A 25,149-nucleotide genomic window follows, 5' to 3' on the forward strand; every position below is an offset into this window, starting at 1 on the left:
TTTTTTTTTTTTTTTTACTGTATTTTGTTTGGTTTTAAAATTGTATTCAGTTTACATGTAATTATCTTATGCTGAGGAAAATTATGATAGAACCCCACTGAATTTACTGAAGGGAAACATATTATTTGCTGTGAGGGAAACTAGCTCCTGACACTCAATCTGTATGTTATAGTGGGTCAGAGTGTCATTTTCATTTCTAAGAACATCTCAATTGGGTGGTTGGAGAGGGAGTTATTACTATAGTAAGAAACTATAAAGCAATATTTCATGATTATGTTCAAAATTGGTTAAACGCATAGAACAACTTGTCCAGTTTTGAGCGCCATTAGTAAGAAGGAACGTTGAAAACCTGAAGTGGCTTCCTGAGATAAGCACGTGTATATATTGAGAAGTGAAAACAAGTCAGAATGATGAAACAAGGCTAGAGCATTGGCTTGTTCGCGCTCGAGACTGTAAGAGTAGGGAGTTAATCACAGTCTTTAGGGTGAAGGGTTCTTACAAACGAACGATGACTAGCTGTTTTCCGTCTCCAGTGAGAACAGAACACGAGGATGAGATTTAACAAATGTTTATTGAACATCTCCACTGAGCACAGAACAAGATGGGACGCATAAGGGCTTGAGATTAGAATTAAAGAATAGCCTAAGAGCGAAGATTTTAATTCCTTGAGAGGTTGTGAGTTTTGTTTTTAGAAGTCATTTAAACAATATGGATTTTTACTTTGTAACTACCAATTGGCAGTAGTTTCAATTCAACAAACATTTATTCCATTTTGAAGGCCCCCTCCAGTTCAGTGATCTCAGCAGCAATCTGAATAGAATTGAATTAATCAATGAATAAAATGTTGAGCAGGTCTTTGTAGAACTAGTAACCTATAAACTACATAAGATATCCATACCATAATCATGTTAATTATGATAATAATATTTTAGTGAAATTAATAAAAGGCATTAATAGTATCATTTAGTAGAAACTATATCAAGTAAGTTCTTATATGAATTATAGGTATGTATACATTTCTGTATGTATTGTATGTTTATGTAATATGTATATAATGCTTAATTGAATAATTATGACTAAATATATAGATGTCTTCTGATAGAAATAAATAAATATTGGTGAGATAATAAATCATCTTGAACAGCAGTGTAGTATGATTTTCCTTAAAAATATCCGTTTGAGAATTAAGCTCTAAAATAATTTTTTCATCTTTGCAATATTAACACACTTACTTGCTATTTACTAAGCTAATTACTATACTTGCTATTCTATTAATGATTGTGGCCAACATTTGATTATTCTAACAAGGATGGCTAGATAAACTCTTCAGTTTATCAAGTTGAAATATTTAATATGCTTAACGAAATATAAGTATAGTAGTTTAAATAATATATTGAAATGAAATTAATGTATGCTTACCATCTTTCCCTGTGAAGAAAGTCAGTTCTTAAAAGCTATGTCGATAAAGTAGTGCTTATCAAATGAGCTGCTGCATGCTGGAGATGGTCTGGGCCGTTAGCCCAGGGAAGATGTTTGTGAAGTCTTTCTTTTGTTTAATTTTAATGTTTATGCAAAATTTTAATTCTATATACAGTATGTTTTTTTATTCATTGAACACCTATTATGGTCAATCCGTAATTAATGCTCTGGGAACCTGTCAGTGAACAAAATATAGGAAAATTCCTGCCCTTGTGGAGATTGCATTCTAGTTTGAGAAAATTAACAGCAAGCAAAATAAATAAGTCAAATATATAACATGTCAGATTATTTTAAGATTTGTTCATTTTGACATTAATATATTTGAATTGCTTATGCCAAAGAACAGCATTTCCCCCTGCCATTCTTTTTAAAAAGTCGGTAGAATCCTGCTTCAGCAGTTCTCTCTGTGGTGCAATGGGATTGGCTTTGTCTCTGCAGCACTAGCATGCAGGTTCAATCTCAGGCCCAGAACGGTGGGTTAGAAGATCTGGTGTTGCTGTAGGTCACAACTGTAGCTGGCCCAGGAATTCCATACGACACGGGGTGGCCAAAAAAGAAAAAAAAAAGAAAAAGGAAGAATGCTGATTCATTGATGCTATCAATGTCAGGAAGCTGGCTAAATTAGGAAGTACTTATAGCACATAATCATTTCAGCGGCGTGGTGATTATCATTCTTTTTTAGCCTTCCTGGCACTGGAGATTACACACAGTCAGTGGAGGAAAGAAAGATTCTATCACTTTCTTTTCTTCATTGCTTACTAAGTACACGGAGGTAATCATTAATAAGAGATCCAGAATCAAGTCAAAGAGGCAGTGCAGTGTGGTATTTCCAGGCTGTGTTGATGGAAATTTTGATCAGTATATTTTTTGATGACAAGTTAAGCCACTTGTGGTTTATGATGGGATAAAAGGGATGAAAGGTCACTAATCTTTTGGTCCATCTTCTCTTTTCTCTGTGATAATCTCATAAAAGGACTGATTCAAGGAAAAATGATAACTGATAATGCCATTAATTTAAAAACTGATACTGTAATTTTCATCACATGTAAATTATCTGAGCCTTGCAATCTACATAATCAACTCTCTTCATTCAGTTTTCAAATTTCATTTTCAATGTAGCGTTTTGGTCGCGTACCATAAATGTACTGTCTTCCTTATAATTTTTTTTAATGAATCATACCCAAACTTGTAAGACTGTTTAAATAGGCTAAATTTGCAATATTTGTATTAGAGTGAGCAAATAAATTTAAGTGGATTTACCTTATTTCAGGATTTAACCCTTGAAAGAGCATCATTTTTCCTTCATGAAGAAAAATTCTTGAACCAACACTTTCTCCAGTGAAGTGCAGCAGAGAGAACTGTACACATTCTTGTCTATTTCATTAAAAATTATCAAAAAATGCTGCTTTTTATGCTTCAAATGTCTAAATAAATAAAACCAGCTGTTTTGCTGCTCAAACCTGTCAAGAAAAAAAAGGACTAAACTCTTGGGGACAAAGTACAAACTGAGAATGAGGCCATGGCTCCTGGAGCATTCAGAAAGCAGCACGGCCCAGAGGCAGGTGGATTCTCCTGCCTTTCATGGATTTGGGCTCATTGTATACATGACTGCATTCATTTTTTTCCTGATTAATAACATATTTAAAAAATAAGAAAAATAAACACAAGGAAAAAACTAAACTGGCCTTAAATATTCTTCACTGAATCTTTTACCTTTAAATATTTGGAAAATGAACATCATTTAAACATAAATAACAAGGTGAAATGGTGAACCTCCAAAAATAAGGAAATAAGTGATGTTCATGCTTTTGTCCAAGAAAAATGCATTATTTTGTTAAGCTCTACTTGACTATATTAAATTTTATGGTTTAATCATAAGTAACAACCACATTTTCTGCTTGGATGCTTCTTTCTGACCCAAAGCAGATCCAATCAAAATATTGGGCTTTAAAAATTTACTCCCATTTCATCAGATGAGTGGGGAGGGATTCTCTTTTCTTTTTCTCTATTATTGTTTTAAATCCTTTATAATTTTCAATATTTTATGTTTGTTTCCTATGTTATTTCTTCTTTTTTTTTGGCTTTTTTTTTCTTTTTTTAATCTTTTCAGGGCCACACCCACGGCATATGGAAGTTTCCAGGCGAGGGGTCGAACTGGAGCAACAGCTTCTGGCCTGCACCACAGCCACAGCAATGCAGGATCCAAGCCGCGTCTGTGACCTACACCACAGCTCATGGGAATGCCAGATCCTTAACCCACTGAGCAAGGCCAGGGTTCAAACCCACATCCTCCTGGATCCTAGTCAGGTGCGTTAACCATAGAGAAACAACAGGAACTCCCTGTCATTTCTTTTAATGGTATCAATTTACTCTAAAAATTCATTTTAGTTTCATCTTAAAGGTTTTGTGTCATTTTTGTTATTGTTTTTTTTTATATACTTTAAAAACAAGCAATGAAATAACAAGTAATGATTATGTGGTAACATGTACCCTAAACAAGTCAAATGGAAGCAATTGTCAGAATTATTTACACTGTAAATGATTAAGAAATATGTCAAATGATATGAATAGACAATATTTAAAAGAGAAAATATTAGTGGCCAATAAACACATGAAAAGATGCTCAATCAACCTCATTAGGAGTCAGGTGACTATAAAATGATTTCCAGTCTTAAATCATCAAACATATAGGAGATTAATAATAATCTAGCATTAGCAAAGTTTCAGGTAACTAAGTACTTTCATATACTGCTCGTGATAACTAGACATTTGGTGAAATATCTAGTAATGTATATTAAAATGACATTTGGTTAAATATCTAGTAGTGTATATTAAAATGAAAGAAGCTAATATTTCCACAATGAAGAAGTTATCCCACAATAACTTGGGATGTAGAGTGGTACATATATAAACAGTAGTTTATTGTTTATTCTAATAGCAAAATGCCAGGATAAAACATTTCTATCATTAATAAAATTGTTATAAAATGTGGAACTTTATGTACTTTTTGGAGTGTTAGAGGCATTAACTGATCTGGTGGGATATCTAGATATTCATGTTATGTGAAAAAAAATGCTGAGTTTGAAAAATGTGGACTCCATTGAAAAGCACTATACACAAACACACACAGAAATACTATAGTATAAAGTATTTTCTTGTGTGAGCATGGAAAACTCTGCAGAAAGATTATGCTTATATGGCTAGTACAGAGGATTAGAATGAGGTCTTAGTACTGGGTCAGAGATTATTAATTCTTATATAACTTTTTATTTTTTCCATTTTTATAAGGAGAATATATTACTTTTGTAATTGAACATTTAATTATTAAATAAAAATTGAAAGTAAAAATTTAACTTCAAAATGCTAATTCACTTAATGCAGAATTTTCAATTTTTTTTTTTTTATGTTAGGGAGTATACTGAGAAGGGACTGAGGCTTGATGGTGTGTATTACTGAAATATTTTTTCTTCTTCTTCTTCTTTTTTCTTTTTTTTTTTTTTTTTTTTGCTTTGTTCCCAGGCTAAGGGTCAAATCAGAGCTGCAGCTGCTAATCCTACACCACAGCCACAGCAACGCCGGATCTGAACCTTGTCTGTGACCTACACCACAGCTCAGGGCAATGCTGGATCCTTAACCCCCTGAGTGAGGCCAGGGACTGAACCCACCTCCTCACAGATACCAGTTAAGTTAGGTTCGTTACTGCTGTGACACCACGGGTGCTCCCTTAAACCTTTTTAAGAAGGTTGTTGTGGAAAATGCTGATTTGTTTTTGTGGGAAAGACTTTTGTCTATTGGTTGGTTTAATGGACGAGGAAAGAAGCCTCGATCCTAAGGTTAAAAATCTCTTTATCAGGGAATCGGCTTATGAAGATCTGCTGAAATCACATTCTACCTCCTACACTCCTTTTGAGCTAGCAATGGTTCTATTAATTCGATATGACTGAAGCATTATAATAAAGTTAAATTCAGTAATAATACTCAATTTCCATTATTTACTATGAACTGCAGAGTTCATAATGTTAAATTCAGTAATAATACTTCATTTCCGTTATTTACCAGTTACTTACTGCACATAACTTTTTTCCACTCTGAGATTTCATGGAAAGGACACAATATTAGGTAACAAAGAAAATGTGACTCTATTGATTGTAGCTGTCTTACAAAATATCAAATATTTTCCCCAACTTTGAGTCACATGCCTTTAACTATTATATCCAGCCATTTTGATAAGTTATGGCATTGATGCATTCAGAGAACTGGAATTTTTATCTTTGCTAATTCTAAAGTGCTTGATATGGTGAGAAATTTGCTAAAAATATTCCTGGTATTAGCTATTAATTAATTAATAAAAGATAAATATCTAAGACTTTGGTTTTTATTATAGTTACTTAAGCTTATTTCAAAATTCCATCTTTTGCTCTCATCTGTTTAATCAGAGAAAACAAAAACACACTTGTAATTTGTGATTACTAGAAGAAAGGGAGGTAATTTATTTTCTCTTTCGCTTCTTCTGAAATGACGGTTGTATTTTTTATAAGAAACAAAAAATCGTATATTGACAGATGTTAAGTAACTTGATACATATTTTAGATATATAGATACTGTTTCATGTGCCTCTGGTGTTGAAATAAAATAGTATATGTGTTTTAGAATTTCTACTTAAATCTATACCTATATGTGCCTACTATCCACTATGTTAGATTTTTACCTAAGCAATATATTTTTTTTTTAAAATATCATCACATTCAAGTGTTTAGTTCCTTAGTATGGAGGGTTCATGAACACTGAATTTATACTTTCTATATTGATCCACTTATTACTAATATTTAAAATTTTAGAATTGATAGTCACTTACTATTCTGAGGAATATAAATTATTTAATCAGTTCCAAACTTTTGAAATAATTGTCTGATGTTTTAGAAACCAGAAACAAAAATTATAATAGGAGTTTAGACTATAATATATTGCTGCAAGGATAATTATTAAGGGAAAACACAGCTGACATTTTCTGATTTATGCACACAATCAGAGATGGAGTCCAAGGACTGTGACATAATTATCTTCATGCTAACAATTTTTGTAAATCTCTTGACAGAATTTTAGCTAATTTTAAAATGCCTTCTGAAGATTAGCACTTAAAATTGTTGGGGAAAATAGCACAATTTATTAGCAAGGGTATAATTGTAAACCTTCTAAATACTCATTGTGAATATCATTTAGACAGTAACTCCTGCTTTAGCAGCTGGTATATAAGACACCAGTTTATGGAGTCTTGAAACAACAGAGAGTGGAATCTAATTAAAGAGGATTACATGCCAATGAAAAATTATTAAAAACAGACTAATAGACAATTGTTATGAATTCAGAAATCTCTGCCAACTTCTCTTTTTGATACAGATTTATGTAAGTAACTGTCAAGTAAAAGCCTTTATTTCTTCAAAACCAAGAGGATGTTAGAAGACTTTATCTTTTGTGACTTAAAAAAAGATTGCTTTCCTGAATTTTACCTTAACAGAAGAACTTAAATGATTCTATTAATCTTTTCTCACATATTTAAAATGCACATTTGCTTTTAAAGATAAGTGATTAGAAATACTATGGTAGGGTTTTTTGTATGTTTTATATCTACCTAGTACCACGCATTCCATAACTGTATATAGAGAAGCCTTAGGCATATATTTTTATAAACAAAAATCAGTTTATCAGTTTGGGTACTGTTTCTGGAGACTTTTGTTGAAATGGTTTGTGTATTTTTCTTTGCAGTGTACCTTTAAAATTTTTGATGCACTAAAGATTGTTAAATTTCAGTACTTTCATCTACTAAATTAGTCCTTCCTGTTTGAATTGACTCACTTTGCTTTGACCTCAAGGGGTTTTATTTCAAACAAGAGAATTGAGATATCTTAAAATGATACATAGCCAGCTTTTAATTATTTATCAATAGAATTTTAAAATAAATTTTTTTCCCCAGCACTGGAGAAAAGATTGTGTTCATGTCTGTGAGCTTATGTACTCTTGTAATATATCATGCATTGCATTACACAGCCATATGGCCCATATACTTCTAGACTTTTGTAGATTTTGACCAAATTAAACATTAAAAATTAATTGCTAAATTCTGAGAATAATGTGTTTCCCATGTAATTAATAAGCACATTGGATTCAGTAAATGAGATATTTGCTTAACATTTTTAAAGTAGATGATATTCCTAAAAATCCTCTAAAATTAAAAAATTTAACCATCTGAAATTGTCTCTGAGATGTAGAAAAAGACTACTGATGCCATAGTAGTAATAACAGAATTATCTGACTCCATTTCCCTGACCCTGTCAACCCCAACTTCAGTTTTCCTCATCTGCCTAGATGCACTTATTCTAGAAAGATTGCCCACACCTTCAGAGATAAACTGCCCAAGAACAGGGATTGCTTAATTTTACAGCCTCTAGAGTACATCAATTTGTAAACCTTCAATAGGTTTAGCATCCTATGTAGAACAACTGTGTTTAGGTGAGCTCTACCCAAATATTCATTAGGAGGGCTTAACTCCAGCATCATAGGAGAAGGTGAGTTACAAAACTCAAGGGCAGTGTCTGTTCATGCCAGGTAATATCACTGGCAGTGATCTCTTTGGCATGCAAGAATGCTCTATATACCATCTCTCTTGAAGTAACACTTTTTAAAGTCTCCTGATTTCTTTTGATTACAATCTGTGCTTATTAACCAACGTTGATTTTTATTTGCCATTCCATATTGAGTATCCTGAAAGTTAAATTTCACTGATCATGTTATCCCAATAGTCTGGTCCATGTAACAGTTTCCTGTAATAAATGAATGCATTTGTACTCTAATTTTGTATCTCTGTTTCTATTAACTTGGTTAATGTGAGGCAGAATGTGAAAGACAGACTCTTGTCGTGGATGACAAAATTAACTTTGTTAGTTTTCGAGACTGAATAACCCAGTTTGGACCACGTAGTCATCAAGATAAGGCTATAATGAAAGGTGTCTTAGAGGAAGGATAGGTTACTGCCCTCACTGACTTCATTTTGCCTTTTTTGTTTGGCCATGCCTATGGCATATGGAAGTTCCCAGGCCATGGAACCTGTGTGATAGCAGTGACACCACCAGATGCTTAACCCAATAGGCCACCAGGGAACTCCATCCTTTTCCATTTTTAATTGAAGCTTCCACCTGATTCATGTATGTGGAAGTTCTTCGAACATCTGTTCAGCAAACCTTTAATGGTTAGCTACTGTGTAGAAATACAGCAGTAAATAAATGAATAAAAACTCCATTGCCTTCATAAATACAGTTAATATTTATAAATAAAATAAAACAATCCCTTGCCTTTATAAATCAATCATTATTTTAAACCTGTTGTAACATGGACATAATGTTGGGTGTAATAAATGTTATGAAGAAGAATAGTAAAGTAGGGAGTGAAGATATGCTCATTGTTAGAGGCAGTGGTCAGGGAAGATATTTTAAAGAAGTGCTGTTTAAACAGAGACCAGACTGAGATGAGAGGTAAGCCACGTGAATACTTGGTGGAAAAACATTTCAGGCAGAGGGAACAGTAAGTGGAGAAAGGATGCCTTTGTATGGAAGGAATAGCAAGGAGGCATGGGACTGGGGCAAATTGAGTTCAGGAAACCTGGAAGCAAATGAGATCAGTCCTATCATACAGAGCTTGGAGGTATGCAGACATCCCTGGTTGAAATAGTAGATTTCATTATTTGAATTGCTCTCTGGAAGCCTTTTTTGTTGTCAAGATTAATTTAAAAAGTAAATAATAACTTCCAAAAAGCAAATATTAAGGTTTGTGCAGTGGTTTGAGATTGGCAGTGTCTGGCACATGGTATTCCACACTATTTGTTGAAAAAATGGTATTGTGTTTCATTTGGTTATCCTATAAAGCATGTGATACTCATTCATACATAACCATATGTTAGGTTAAGAACTATGTGGTAATTTGAATAAGAATTTATGATTAACAAGTAAATACACAATCTTGAATTTTGTTGACCTCCTTTAGCTATAGGAATTAATGATCAGCTGGTAGGATTTTGCAGCAGAACAGTTTTTATTTTAAATTTTGCCCACCTTAGGAGAGTACTAAAATATTACTTAATTCTATCAGGGATAAGAGTTAAAATCTTAAAATACTTCAAGGTAGATATAACTAAAACATGTTTTGTTTTAGACTATGAATTTGGAAACGAGATTCATTCTATCCATTTAAAAATGTATAGCAGTGTTTAAACAGTGCTTTCTTGTTTAGAATATATTTTCACATAAATGGTCTCATTTTAATTCATCCTTACAACAACAGTTTGAAGTAGGTATGATTACTTTTATCATCTTCATTGATATCTTCATTTCATGAAGGAATATTTACAGATTGAGCATTTTCCTTAAGCATTTTCCTAAGAACATATAAACAGTTTAGTTGCAAAGCTGGAACTTAAAAACAGATTTCCTGTCTCCACAGTGCCTACGTCTCCTACCATATTATATTCCATTTCACTGTGACTCATATGAGATTCTCCTAGACAGGCCCTGATTGTAAGCTGGCCACCATTAGTGAAATGACATTAGCTAAATATGATTATGTCTTAATGTTCACTGAAAGGATTAGACTAGTTAAGACATACCGAAGGGAAAAGCAATTATCTATTGAAATATGAATCTCTTGATTAGAACTGGAAATTGTATATTGGTATTAGAATGTTTGTCTGGAATTTAAAATATCTGAATATAGTTATTGTTTCTTACTTCATTTGTAAAGAACTTCAGTGGGGCTAGTTTAGAGGCTTTTGCTGAGTGCCAAGATTTAAAATATAACATTTTACTGGAAGAGTAAGTGCATTTGACTCATTCTTTAGAGGAACTTAGACATTAGGAATTTCTAGCTACATGAAAAACAGATACTGGTATCTTTTCCCTATTTACCTTACTGTCTAAAGAAAAACATTAAATTAATCAGTGTTAAATTGCCTTAGAATTGTGGCAGTATAATTTATGGTGTGCTATTTTACTTAAATTCTTCAGATTTTGAAATATAAATTTATAATTGTCTCCATTAAACCTGTGGCCTCCTTGGTGATAATTCCCTGTGAGTCCTTCAAAATATGGTATCCTGCAGGCTGGCAGTCACCTGAGATTTGTAATGACCATATCAATATGTGATTAATATATGGCGATTATTCTTCCACTGAGTATGGGACATACTTCCCGGATAACAGTCTTATTATTGGATTAAAATTGTGTTCTTGAAAGTGAAGAGGTGTTTTCTTTTTTAAACCTTCACATCCCCAGTAACTACCATGTACCTGGCACCTAGTAGAATCTAAGTAAATATTGGATGAATGAATGAATGACTGGCTTTCATTTTTAGCATGGCAAGAGGATTGACTTTTGCACAATATTTTGGTTAGTAATTTGAATGCTTGAACTTCAGCATTATTATTAAACACGAGGAGAAATTTGCCAACTATTGGACCCCTTGCTTCTGAATGTACTTGGACAGCATTGTATGTGTAACTTTCATTTCTATGTTATCTAGGTCCACTGAAAAATTATCCTCCTCAATATTAAAATGTGAGCATAGACATAGGGCTATTTATGGGCTTCAAGAGATCCATTGGCTCATTGAAATGGTATATAGTATTTTAAATATAAATGCATATGATTTTTTGTGAATATATAATTTTTCGAGAGGAAAAGGTCATAATTTTCACTGTATTCTCATAGAGATCCTATGATAAAAATGGCTTAGGATAAACTAAGTATCTTGCATAAGGACATATAACCTGTAGGCAATAATGGTAAGGTCTAAGACTAAAGCCAATTCTACCACCTTAACTTCCTCTCCCCTCTGCAGCGCCCCTTAATCTGGAAAATTTTAACTCATTTCAAAGACATAGGCAGAAATTGTTAACTCACAGACATCTCTGCTCTGGGAGAATTAATTCCTCTTTCTTTATATCATCACTGGATTGTGATCAATATGGGAGTCTTTTCTTATTTACCTTTATAGCCCTTATGCTTACTTAGTATGATGCCTAACAAATAAGGATTGTCAAGTTGTTTTTTTTTTTTCTGAATTGAAATTTAATGGGTTGATTTCAGCTTTTGTTATTTAGTAATTCTGAGACTGAAGTTCTAGTAGCTGTGCCATTAACTATCTGTGACCTTAATAATATAGAACTGTTTCCCCATTTATTAAAACTAATTTTCTAATTTAGCAATTGAAGTTACTATATAATTTTCAGATCCAACTTATTAGTTACAGTTATTGAGAACATTTCATAAAGAAATTTCCTAATGGAAATTAAGTCCTATGTTAATACCATCAATTCTTTTATTTAATAGTATAATTTGCTAATTTTTTTTGCTTCCTCCTTGCTCCATCTAGTATATGAACAAGTATTTGAATTTGTTATCATTTGGTTTAGTTTAAGCAAAGATAATTCAGTGATCTTATTTAAATTTCACAGCATTCAGAGATCATCTTGTGTTGTTTTGCCCCCACATTGCTGTTGATATCCTACTCATTTGTTTTGTTATACTTTTGTACAGTCCTTAATACAGATGAGATATAAAACACTGTAAAATCTATCACAGTTGAAACTCTAGACCTTCCCACAACCCATGGGGATTCATTTGGCAGGAGGCCACAAAACCAGGTCTTTTTGATGCCTAGTTTCTAGTTTCTACTTTAATTGCTGCCAAAATCTGAGCACTTGGGAATTTAATTGCTCATTATATTTGTCACACTGGTGTCACAGACCCAAATAAAGACTGTTGCATGCAAAATATTTATGGGTATTAATTTGGCCTAAACATGTGTATATCAGATTCCTCATTTTTCTGTGCTATTGTAAAGTATAGCACATTGAGAAAGAAATAAGACAGAATTCTGTATGAACTCGTACACCACTTTATTTGTAAACTCTTACATTTAAATACTGCTGAGTATTTAAATGTAAGAGTACAAACAGCTAGAGGAGGATCTATTCAGAACTTTACTATATTCACTTTATTCAGATTACTCTTTTCAAGGAGCCTCTGAGGAATTTTAGTCTGGCTCTGAGGTCAGACTCCTTGAGTTCAAATCCTGCTTTATCCCTTACTAACTGTGTGACCTTACGCAAGTTTTCTTAGTCTCCCTGTGCCTGTTTCTTCACTTGTAAAGTATGAATCTCAGTGGTTGTTGTGTAGATTAAATGGGTAGAGTTCCTAGAAAAGTGTCTAACGCAGAGTAAGCCCTTCATGTTAGCTAATTTACTATAATTCATCTTTATATGCCAAAAAATCTATAACATTTACTATGGTTGCTGATATGGATTTCCAGTTTCCTACTAATCAAGTAGAGATAACTTTTGCCTATTGTAGCAAATGGAATGTCTGGAAAGCACTAAATTCAATACTTTTCATATCCTTCCATTTTTCCTGTTCCCACTTGCTGGCTCCATGGTATTCAGGCTAGTAGGACTGTTTCTTTCCAGTGTTTTACTACTAATTGCTGATTTTTCTTGTTTTTGTTCTTGCTCATCTGAGGAGTAGTTTGTTCATTCATTCTCTCTGTACCCTCTTTTCCTTTTTATTTACCCTTTGCCTTTCCCTTCCTTCTTTCCTACAAAATAGATTGTCCACCTTGCATCTGCTGTGTTGGTTGCAGCAGCTTTCTCATGCAATTATCTTGGTCAAAGGAAATTTCAAGGCACTTGAAAAGTAGAAAGTATCAGTCATCACCATCACCAAGGTAATTTTTAGGATTGTTTGGAATTTTTTTTATATCCTAGAAGATAAGTCCCCTATTTTTTACGTATGCCTAAGGGTGTATTCTGGGATAGTCCTACGCCAACATATAGACTCCCCTAGAATGAACAATATATTGTTATTTCTTACTTAAAAATAAGTCTGTAATTTTTTTCTGTTGTGTACTTGTGAACTAGGCTGAGAATGGACTTTGATAGGAAGACATTGGTTCCACTTTACCTACAGTTGTCCCTAATGGTAGGGAAAGGTTATTGATGGTGAACATGACATCCAGTAGATCTGATGCTTAATTCTATTTATGGAGAAGGTGAGCTGATAAAGATGTTAGTTGCTTGAGATGTTTATCTCACTCCGGTAAGAGACTAACATTTGTCTGCATTACAGTTTAATCCATGTATCTGTTCTTTGGTACTTTCATATATTGTTCTTGAAAATAAACTTTTGCCTTTGATTTCTTCCGGACAAAAGTATTTTTGGTGAAGGAAACAATTAGACTATTTTAAATGTTTATAGGACTTATTCCCTCCATTGTTCTTTGGCACAATAACTTTGGGCAGATTCTGAGAGTATGAAACATGGAGCATTTTCCTTTTCTGTTACTAAACTTAATACTCATTTTGCCATTCCACTTCATTTTATGTCATTTTAACCACTTCCAGGTAAAATCACTACTAAATTTGAGGTTTCTTATTATTAAAATGAAGAAATGCCCTCAGGTACTCTGAAACACTTTCTCTGTCAGCCAGCTCTGAGATCTTTGGCTGTTCTCAGTTCCTGGAGCCACAGTGAGCTCAGTGGGGCTACTTCAGACTTCTGTGTCCAACTTCTCTCTCTCTACTTTCAAAAGAATGTTTTTATCTCCAGTCTCTGTGGATGGAAAAACTAGACAAAAAATAAGTCTTTCTACCTTACTGTTTATGCTAAGGATAGGTCTAATCCAATAATTTTAAAAAGGTATAATCCAATAATTTTGATTTGTTTCTTCTTGAGCATTTTTAATGAACTTGTTTATCTGCAGCACAGGAGGTCAAAATAAAGTTGACAACTACATTGTGGGTTGCAGAGTGGAGGAAGGTAAGAGGGATTTCAGGATCAAAAGAAAAAAACCACGAAAAAGTATATCATTTTTTCTTTGTGCTCTCAGTTTACTGTATAGAAAAGGAGACAAATGCATTTTTTTTGTAGCACCATGTGAATACATTTGAGCTTCTGAAACCATCTGTATAATTTTTAAAAATATAAATCTGAAAAAGTAAAGTTTTCTCATAGGTTGTTTTTAAGAGTGTCTATACATGGATTTACTGTAAATCGACATTTACCAAAATTTGATCAGATAGACATTTGTTGTTTTGAAGTGATTTATAAATTATAAGAAATAATAAGTGCTTATTTTTTTATTTAGTATTTTTTCCTTTTTAGGGATGCACCTGCAGCATTATGGAAGTTCCAAGGCTGGAGTTGAATCTGAGCCACAGCAAGGCCAGATCTGAGCTGGGTCTGTGACCTACACCACAGCTCACAGTAGTGCTGGATCCTTAATTCACTGAATGGGACCAGGGATCAAACCTGCCTCCTCATGGATACCAGTTGGGTTTGTAACCCACTGAACCAAAATGGGAACTCCCATAAATGCTTATTTCTTTATTTTTTCTATTTACATTTTATTATATAGTTTTTTCCAAGGGACTTCAGAAATGGATATTGGGATGACAACAAGTTTTTGTGGACTCCATCTGTGTTTGCTTTTGATTCTAAGCTGCTGTGTCACATGGTTGTAGCAGGCTGCCTCAAATATTTGTTATCTCTGCATTTGTTTTGCTGGGGGCATTTTTGCTCTGGTCTAGGGAGTTACTTTAAATGGCTAAACTTAGATCTTAAGTTTCTCTTAATTACAGTAGTGCTCTTTTCAGACTCTTCCATTGGTTTTAGTGATTAAATCCCTCTTTTCCTATAGCATGCGAACCTTAACTCAAGACAATTATTTTTAAATAGATTCTGGAGTTCCTGCTGTGGCTCAATGGGATCAGCGGTGTCTTGGGAGCCCTGGGACACAGGTTTGATCCCTGGCCCGGCACAGTGGGTTAAGGATCCAGCATTGCTGCAGCTGTGGCTTAGGCTGCAACTGAGGCTCGAATCTGATCCCTGGCCTAGGAACTCAATATGCTGTGGGGTGGCCAAAAAAGAAAAAAAAAAAAAAAGAGAGAGATTCTAACATAGCATTATTTGATACTGTTAATCCCTATTGCTAAACTCAGTTTCTAAGATTTTCTTGAAAGCCAACTATACAAAACAAAAATACCTTGTCAAGGTACAGATTTATTTTTATTAAATGAATCCATTTAGCAAAGACATTTATATGTATATATATGTGTGTGTATGTGTTTATATCCAAAATTGAAGATTAGTTAAAAATATGCCCATAACAATTAAATAGAAATATCCATTCCCACATCTGATTTACAAACCTTCTGTGGGGGAGCAATAGGTGCTGTTTTCTGTATCAAGAATCAGTAATTATTAAACACTTTTCCAATTTAAGATTTAAATGTAAGACTTAGCAGTTATTCATCTAAACTGATGGGGTTGGGTTTATGGCAAAACTGGAAGAATGTATATATAAGATCATAGAGAAACATACATTGTTTTCCGTTAATGGTTAATTTTGGGAACAAAAAGAATGAGATTTAGAATCAGAAACTCTGAATTTTAGTATTGACCTGTAGTCACAACTTTGAATGTATTTTAGATGATAACAGTTTGGGTTAGATGGAGAATTAGTTGGATAATCCCAGTCAATGGATATTTATTTTTTCTTTCTTAATACTTTTTAAGATTTTATTTTATTTTCAGCCATTTATTCCTATTTTATGTTTATAGTAGCATTAGCAAGCAAGCAAACAAATCTTAAAGGAATTAGCTGAATAAATAACAACATAAGGACACAGTGGCATATTTTGCAACTTTAAAATTATATTGTGAAGTCTGTTTAGAATCATTAAGAGATACTAGTCATGTATTATTGTTTAAATATATGAAGGTTACAAGTAGTACATTCCAAATATTATATACCTAGTAGTTACGTTTGGGTCTTTTCATATATTTGTCTAGTCCAAGTGGCATTATTTGAGCAGCAATTGTTCACATTAAGTTGTACTGTAGGTTGACTATAGCAAATATATGTAACTGATTTTATTACATGGCCTTATTGTATTTTATTTTATTTTGTCTTTTTGCCTTTTCTAGGGCCGCTCCCATGGCATATGGAGGTTCCCAGGCTAGGGGTCTAATTGGAGCTGTAGCCACTGGCCTACGCCAGAGCCACAGCCACACGGGATCCAAGCCACGTCTGCAACCTACACCACAGCTCATGGCAAATGCCAGATCCTTAACCCAATGAGCAAGGCCAGGGATGGAACCTGCAACCTCATGGTTCCTAGTCAGATTCGTTAACCACTGAGCCCCGATGGGAACTCCAACATGGCCTTATTTTCATTTACTGCTTTGTATACATCCTTATATATCTTTTTGGATGTGCAGAAGTAAACAACATATGGTGGGTGGAAATTTTTTGTGACAATGTGATATATGAAAATTTTCATGAACTCATTGTCAAATAATCAGAGGAAACAGAAATCTTAACTAGTAAAGTATATACTTAACAGAAAAAATGAAGATTAGAAAAGTGAAGCCCTGTCTTATATTAAATTCCTTTAATTTCTAGCAATTATTTTGTTTTTTATATTTTACAAAAATATCATATTCAATGTAGAATATACAAATATTTCCCAAAATATTTGATTTTTTTATCTTGTAGTCAAAAAGGAATATAAACCCATGATTGAAATTTGGAAAATATTGAAAACTATAAGTAAAAAAGAAACCTTTGTTTATTCAGCATTCTGAGAATATCTGAGTTGCTCTTTGGTTTCTAGTCTTTTTTTAGCTTTGCTTTTTCATTTTCCATAGTTGTATTCATATCATACAACTTATTCAATTTTATAGTGTCATAAAAAATTACACAGTATTATACAAACCTTGGCTTATTAAAAATCTACCTAGGAGTTCCTTTTGTGGCCCAAGGGGTTAAGGACCCAACATTGTCTCTGTGAGGATGAAGGTTCGATCCCTGGCCTCACTTGGTGGGTTAAGGATCCACCACAACTGCCACATAGCTTGCAGATGTGGCTTGGATCCAGTGTTGCTGTGGCTGTGGTGGCTGGGGCATAGGCATCAGCTGCAACTCCGATTCTCCCCCTAACCCACGAACTTCATTATGCTGTTAAGTGCAGTTATAAAAAGAAAAAAAAAAAAAGGAAAAAGAAAAAAGAAAAACCTAACTAAACATCATTTGTAATGAATGCATAATATCCTTCAAATTTAAAGTTCTTTCTTAAACCATTTAGAATCCCCCTTCTGATATTTCACTGTTATAAAAATGGTGTGAAAATCTATGAGCAGAGAAATTCTTAAAAGTATTATTATTTCCACAGACATATTTGAAAGGCAGTATAATCTGTACAGTGTAAAATTTATATTTGTTAACCTCTCCTTTTTTTTTCCTGACTGCCAATATAGGCAGAAGAATGGAAAACTCTTCTTTCTACTTTAGAGGCCTAGATTCCTAATAAGTGTAATTTTTATCTCAGAAGTACTAGAAAAATATTCTTCAAAGGCCATCTGATTCAAATAGTGTAGTTATTCATCTTTGCGATTATAGTCATATAAATGTCATCCTAAAGGATGACTATTCACATAGAGAGAAGAGTTCATAATTTAGTTCACGAAGTATCAACAGTTCCTGGGACTGGATCTTTAGCACAGAATTGTAGTAAATAATAAAATGTTATTTTATTATTATTAGCTGTGGTAGCTAATTTACTGTATTAGATACTTTGTTTTCTTTAACTATAGAGATACGTTATCACATTATGATTTCTTCACCAGAATTCTAAAAACTTTTTATTGCAGTAATACATGTGGAAACATAAACGGATATTAAATATTCAGGTCCATGAATTTTTCACAAAATGAATTAAACAGTGCCCTAGAAGATTCTTTTGTGCCTCCTGTAGTCGCTGTGCACTGATTTCCAACATTTTGTTTAGTTTTGTCTACTTTTAAAATGACAGCTTTATTACAATCTATTCACATACCATAAAGTTCACTCCCTTTAAATGTATATAATTTAGCATATTCACAGTATTGGACGTTGGTCTCTAATTTCAGAACACTTTAATGTCCCCCAAAAGAAACCCCATTACCATTAGCAGGTAGCAGGTATTCCTTCCCTCTTTCCAGATCCTGGCAACCACTCACTGATCTCCTTTCTGTCTCCATCGTATGGCTGTACTGGACATTTCATGTGAATGGATTCGTACAACATGACCTTTTGTATCTGGCTTTTTCACTTAGCATAATGTTTTCAAGGCTCATCATGTTGTAGCTTGTATAAGAACTTATCTATTTTATGTCTGAATAGTATATCGTTGTATGGGTATACCATATTTGTTTATCCATTTGTCATTTTATTTACTTGAATTTTTCCTTTTTGTCTGTAATGAATAATGCTGCTATGAACATTTGTGCATATATATTTATGCAGATATATGTTTTGAGTACTGTAGGTTTATAGTCAGTTTTGAAATCGGGACGTATTGGTCCTTTAACTTTGCTCTTCTGTTTTTAAGAAGATTTTAGATATTCTAGGTCCTTTGTATTTTCACATGAATTTTAGGATCAGCTTATGACAGTCTTCTGAAAAAAAGATCAGCTGGGATTTTGACAGGAATTGCATAGAATATTTAGATTAATTTAGGGAGTAATACTACCTTAACAACATTCTTCTAATCCATGAACATGGGATGTCTTTCGTTTATTTTGATCTTTAATATTTTTCACGATGTTTTCTACTTTTCAAGAACAAGTCTTATGCTTCTTTTGCTAAACTTGTTCAGATGTATTTTACTCTTTTTATGTTCTTATAAATAGAACTGTTTTCTCATTTTCATTGTTAGATTATCCACTGTAGCTTTGCTTATTTTTTGAACCTCATGAAAGTGGAGTAATTTTGGTATGTGCTCTTTTGTGTGTCACTTCATTTATTTAGTAATATGTCTATGAGACGCCTCCATGTTCCTCGACATAGCAGTAGTTTGTTCATTCTCATTGCTATGTATTTTCCATTGTTTAATATAACATGACTTTTATAGTCCATCTTTAGGTGCATTTGACTTGTTTTCAGTTTGGGGATATTTTGAATAGTGTTACTATTAACATTCTTGCATATGACTTTAGGCAAACATAATGTATATTTGTTCTGGGTGTATTCCTAGATATGAATGTTCAGCTTTTGATAGTGCTCCCCAAAAGCTTTACAAAGAGATTGTAACAATTTACAGTTCCACCAGCAATGCTTGTTGCTTTTTATACTAAAAAACTACTTTTCTATCATCTGTCTCTTTCAGTTTAGACATTTTTCAAAGTGTGTAGTGATAGTCATTGTTTAAATTTGCATCTTTTTCATGACTAATGATGTTGAGTGTGCTTTTTAAAAATTAGCTATTTATATAGTTTCTGTTACATAGTGTTTATATAAATCTTTTGCCCATTTTTAATTGCGTTATCTGTTTATTTTTTCATATTTACTTATACGAGCTCTTTATAGATATAAGTAATTAAAACAATGTGATACTGGCATATATATATATACAAAATTGAGCATTTGGCCAATATGAACTCCAGAAACTGACCCCATGTATACTGTATCTCACTTTATGGGAACATTGAATTAAAGTGGGGAAATGATACTGAATAGTATTGAATAGTATTTCAACAGATAGTATTATTGAATAATATTGAATAATATTTCAATAAATAGTACTGATTTCATTGCTTATCTACGTGGTTAGATTTCCTGCTATGCACCATGTACAAATATCAATCCCAGATGGATTATACATCTAAATGAAATGCAAAATAATAAAGCTTTGTGGAAAAAATTGAAGAAAATATATATTTTTTTTTTTTGTCTTTTGCCTTTTTTTTGTTGTTGTTGTTGTTGTTATTGTTGCTATTTCTTGGGCCGCTCCCGCGGCATATGGAGGTTCCCAGGCTAGGGGTCTAATCGGAGCTGTAGCCACCGGCCTGCGCCAGAGCCACAGCAACGCGGGATCCGAGCCGCGTCTGCAACCTACACCGCAGCTCACGGCAACGCCGGATCGTCAACCCACTGAGCAAGGGCAGGGATCGAACCCGCAACCTCATGGTTCCTAGTCGGATTCGTTAACCACTGCGCCACGACGGGAACGCCCAGAAAATATATTTTAACTGTGAGGAAATCAAAGATTTTTTAAACAGGACAGAGAAAGCACTTACTATAAATTTAAGCAATAATAAATTGGACCTCATTAAAAGTAAAAGAAATACTCTTTATGAAAGATACTATTAAAAAGTGAAATGACAGGATACAAAGCAGGAGATAGTTGCAACTTACCTAACCAGAAAAGGGCTTTTATTTGTAATTCAAATTATTTTAGATACATTTTGCTAATTTTCAGAATTTTCATTGTAAAAACATGTAACTATGTGGTAAAAGATCTTTGCCTTAACTTGGCTAATCTAAAAATATCAAGGTAAGATAGTGGGTTTAAGATCTCATTAGGTTTTAAATCAATGAACTCTTATACATTGGAAATTACTAATCTAAATTCCATAGTTTTGTAAAATCCAGCATAATTATTTATAATTTAAAATAAGCACATCAATGTTTAAATTTTTATTACTTAGTTTTTCTGTTAAATTAACTAAAATGCTAAATCCAATTACTTCATTACCTCAATACCACTAAATTATACATGAAATCTAATGTGACAAGATTCATATGGATACATCTTTAAAAATTTAATCCTATATATTATGTTCTAATAACTTATTAGGGTCATATAAGATTAGGTTTTACATATAAAAATATTGTTAAAATTGTACAAAAAAAAAAAAGAAAAACGTTTTAGAAAATTCAGGCCAGTAATGCTAGGAGCCTGATAAAATACCACTAACTTTAATGATTGGACTTATTTATTTTCAAATATATATACACATATATATTTGTGAATATTATACATGTATATATAATTGATATGTAAAAGATCCTATAAAATTTTGATTACAAAGCATTTGAACTTTTGTTATTGTATTATACTTGGACTTTTCTTTCCATGTAAGTAGATACTAATTTTTTAAGAACTAGATATTTATCATATTGTGATTTCAAACTTACTTTAATGACTTTCTTTTGAATTCAAATTGACTTCTCTATACTTGAGATTATTTTAGAGAATTAATTTTTAAACCTCAGAACTTTGGAAGTTTTACTACTTTTATATAATATTCATTTCTTCTATTTACCCAATTTTGAAAAATTGATAAAAAGACTTCTGTGACAGCTGTATCATAAGATGTTCTTATTTTGTTACCGTTGAATTCACACTGTCAATTTTAATGAGTCCTACCCAATTAAAGTGGTGTGCATATCTTTCGAGTTTATAATCAATATAATCAATTATATTTTTACATAAGTGTGTAGCTATAATTTTGTCTCAGGGTGTTGGAGGATTAATGCATTTTTCTAATATGTTTCAGCATTGCGAGAAGCTGGAGAATAATTTTGATGACATCAAGCACACGACTCTTGGTGAGCGAGGAGCTCTCCGAGAAGCAATGAGGTAAGTCTGGGTCACCATAGCAACAGTCACAGATGTGGTAAAGAAAAAGTCATTCTTCATTATTGGGGGAACAAATGAGTTCATTGCCACCATTCAGCTCTGTTCTCTAAGGTATTAATTTGTCAGTGGAGAGACTTCCCTTGAGGCTGTACTTTGGTTTTGAAGCTGCATAAATGTTAAGCCTCAGTGCACAGTAAAAAATGTAAATGTTTAATTTGTTACTTAAAATGCTTAAGGGGTGTCCTGTTTTATATTTATACTAAACTGTGTGATTGAATGGAAATATTGTTCACCTACATTCTGCCTGTATAAAACATAAATAGTACAACGGTGATTTAGCTGAGTAGTATTTTCTCCTAATTAATATTTAATTTAAGAAAAGGTGTTTAAAATTTCATATTCATAGGATTATACCATAGTATTTTAAAACTGATGTACATTTTGATGCTGTTATAAAGCATATGGATTAACTTTTTTTCAGATACAGCAGTCTCTAATGAACCTGGTGGTTTTTTCTGTTTTCACTTTAACATTACTCTTTCTGAATTTTTCTTTGAAATCTCTCCAAACTTAATACCTTTTTAATAACTTTTACAAAGCAGTCTTTAAATCCAGCTGATCAGAATCAAAGAAGGCTTTTTACTAGACAGTTAGGAATGTGTGAAGAATAAAACTCATCATCCTTACAGCTGGAGAAACGACAACAAATGATATTAATCTTAAAAGTTCTGAGCTTGAACCTTTGAGTGGGATAATTTCTAATATGTTTGCATAGAAAAAGTATATTCACCTCTATTTAGCCTATGAAACCAAAATTGATTTTTAAAATATATCTTCTTCTTTCAGTGCTCATTTTTTTAGGGGCTTAAACCAAGGTTGAAAAATTTTAAAATACAAGAAAGGATAAACCTATGAAGCTCCCTAGAAGGGTAGTTTGGGCACAGTTTTGTTATTGCTGGCACACAGTTACCATATACTTTAGTCTAGAAGCTGCTCTCATTTAGTGACCTCCCTTTTACCACGCAAGCAGCAGGGGAAAGTAATTAAATTTAATAGAAGCTGCCCTCATTTTGAAGCCACTTCTATTTAAAACCACAGGGGGAGGTAATTAAATTTAATGGAAACAGTAGCTTCTACACAAAGATACATGGTACTTCTATATAGATGATTATGATGTCACAAAAAGAGGAATAATATATTACTAGAACTGAGAAATTACCAGCTGGAGCAAGTGAGCCTATTTTATTGTTAATGTCTTTACTAATAAAAAAAAATAAAAGAGGAGAAAAATAAAACTGAGTCCACAATAGAGAATTTGTAACTATATAAAATGCAGACATTCTCAGAAAGTTAAAGTTATTAAAAATAGGAGTAAATTTAAAATAAAGAGTAAAATATATTGTGGAAGAAACCAGTGCAGAAGTTATGACTGAACTTCTATTTTTTCAGTGTCTTCTTTATCCTCTAGCTAAAACTCCCACAGGTGTAAATTGAAAACATCATTTTTGCACATGCATATTATAATAATTTTGAATATATTAAGCATACACATCAATATTTATTGAGAAATGTACAGTTATTCTCTGTATTTTTATATCAATTCAGTTTGATGTAAACACATAGACACGCAGGAGGACAAAGAGAATGCCAGCTCTGAAGCTTTGAATAAAAGAACTGAAGGACAAAAACATAGAAAGAATTGCAAAGGGGCAATGTGAATGAAAGTGGATGTGAGTGAGGGAAATACAATGAACACGTATAGGACATGTAACGAGTATAGAAAATTTGTCATCAAGAGAAAAACAAATTGAATTATGGGAGAACTGCATGTGATGAGATTATTATATTCTGCCAAATTTTGTAATGCTTGCCATTGTAGAAAATACCAGGATATTCTGCTTTTAAAAAAATAGAGATGAACTAATGAGAAAAATAAGTACCTGATTGGAGTAACCTCTTAACCACCATGCTATGAGATAAAGCAGTAGTTTAGATAATTTAAATCAGCATTTAATTATATGGCTGTGTAATGTACTTTGTTTACATAGGCTTCATATTTGACACACACACACACACACACACACACACATATTTTTATGTTTAGATTCACTAAATACAATTAAATAATCTAGTTACCAAAAGCATTCAACAATTTAATAGACTATAGGTCTAGCACTTAAAAAAATTATCTTTTGCTTTTAAAAAATGTAGTAGGATCTCATTCTTATATGTGAAATTATTGGAAGCATATAAACAAAAACTTATAATGTTATGTGACTAATAGAATAAGAGGAGAATGCATCAAGGGGCAAAAATTAGTTGTTCTCTTACCTAGGATCATTTTTTGCCTTATATGAAGGATGTCAAATTAAAGAAAATCATGGAGAGGATATGACATTTGATGTAGATTTTGAACAGTGCCAGTTTTGCAAGTAGAGGGAAGAGTATTGAGCAAAGGCATTGGGTTGCAGGTGCAAGATGTATTTCAATAATAGTAAAGTCATCTGATGTAAAATCATTTTTCAAGCTTATTTGAATATATGTTTCCCCACAAATCTCACATAGGCAGAATTATTTTATCCAGTAATACCTCTTCTTATATGTCAAGAATCCTTGGTTAGAAATAGAGCAGTATGAAGTTGGCAGGGATGATAGGAACTGTTCACAACTCAGAATGTCACGGGCAGTGGAAGACAGGTATGAATAAATTGCCAAAAACTTCACTTAGCTCAGAGACTGGTCTTGGGAGCCTAGTTGAAGAGAGTGGCAGGATAAGTATAAAAACCAAGATGATTATTTTAGAGCTTTTTAGAATTCTGTTAAGGTAAAATGGGGGGATAGATGAAATCATCCAATTATTTAATAAACATTTATTGAGTTTCTATAATATATAGGGTAATGTGGTTACAGATATGAGTATGAGACAGTCGCTGCCCTCAAGGAGCTAATGGCCCAGTGGGGGAGACAGATTCAAAAATCAAATGCTTGCTGTGGAGACTCAGAGCCCTGGTACTTGAGTCTTTTTGCTGCTCCCCAGAATTCCATGACATTTTTTCTCGTGGTCCATGGGCATGGCATAGCTTGGCTATGGGAGCTTCCTTTTTTCTCACTAGCCTAACCTCTGCAGCAGCCCTCAGGTGGCTCTGGGTGCCCACAGAGATGCCCTC

At 33.0% G+C, this 25,149-nt stretch overlaps 1 protein-coding gene across 2 annotated transcripts in view; it reads left to right on the forward strand.

The window, feature by feature from the left end:
* DPYD (dihydropyrimidine dehydrogenase) overlaps window positions 1-25,149 on the forward strand; it is a 783,111-nt gene that overhangs the window by 92,595 nt on the left and 665,367 nt on the right. For both annotated transcript variants that reach the window (XR_014842857.1, NM_214044.3), the window contains 1 exon segment: window positions 21,900-21,982. Coding sequence is in view for 1 of the 2 variants with exons in the window: in NM_214044.3 (NP_999209.2) it covers window positions 21,900-21,982 (83 nt within the window). In the remaining variant the exon portion in view is untranslated.

This window comes from Sus scrofa, chromosome 4, assembly GCF_054392235.1.
Source record: "Sus scrofa isolate SSC_HxYL_T2T_F1_AM1 chromosome 4, Sscrofa_HxYL_maternal_Yorkshire_Landrace_v2.0, whole genome shotgun sequence".
Classification (NCBI taxonomy): domain Eukaryota; kingdom Metazoa; phylum Chordata; class Mammalia; order Artiodactyla; family Suidae; genus Sus; species Sus scrofa.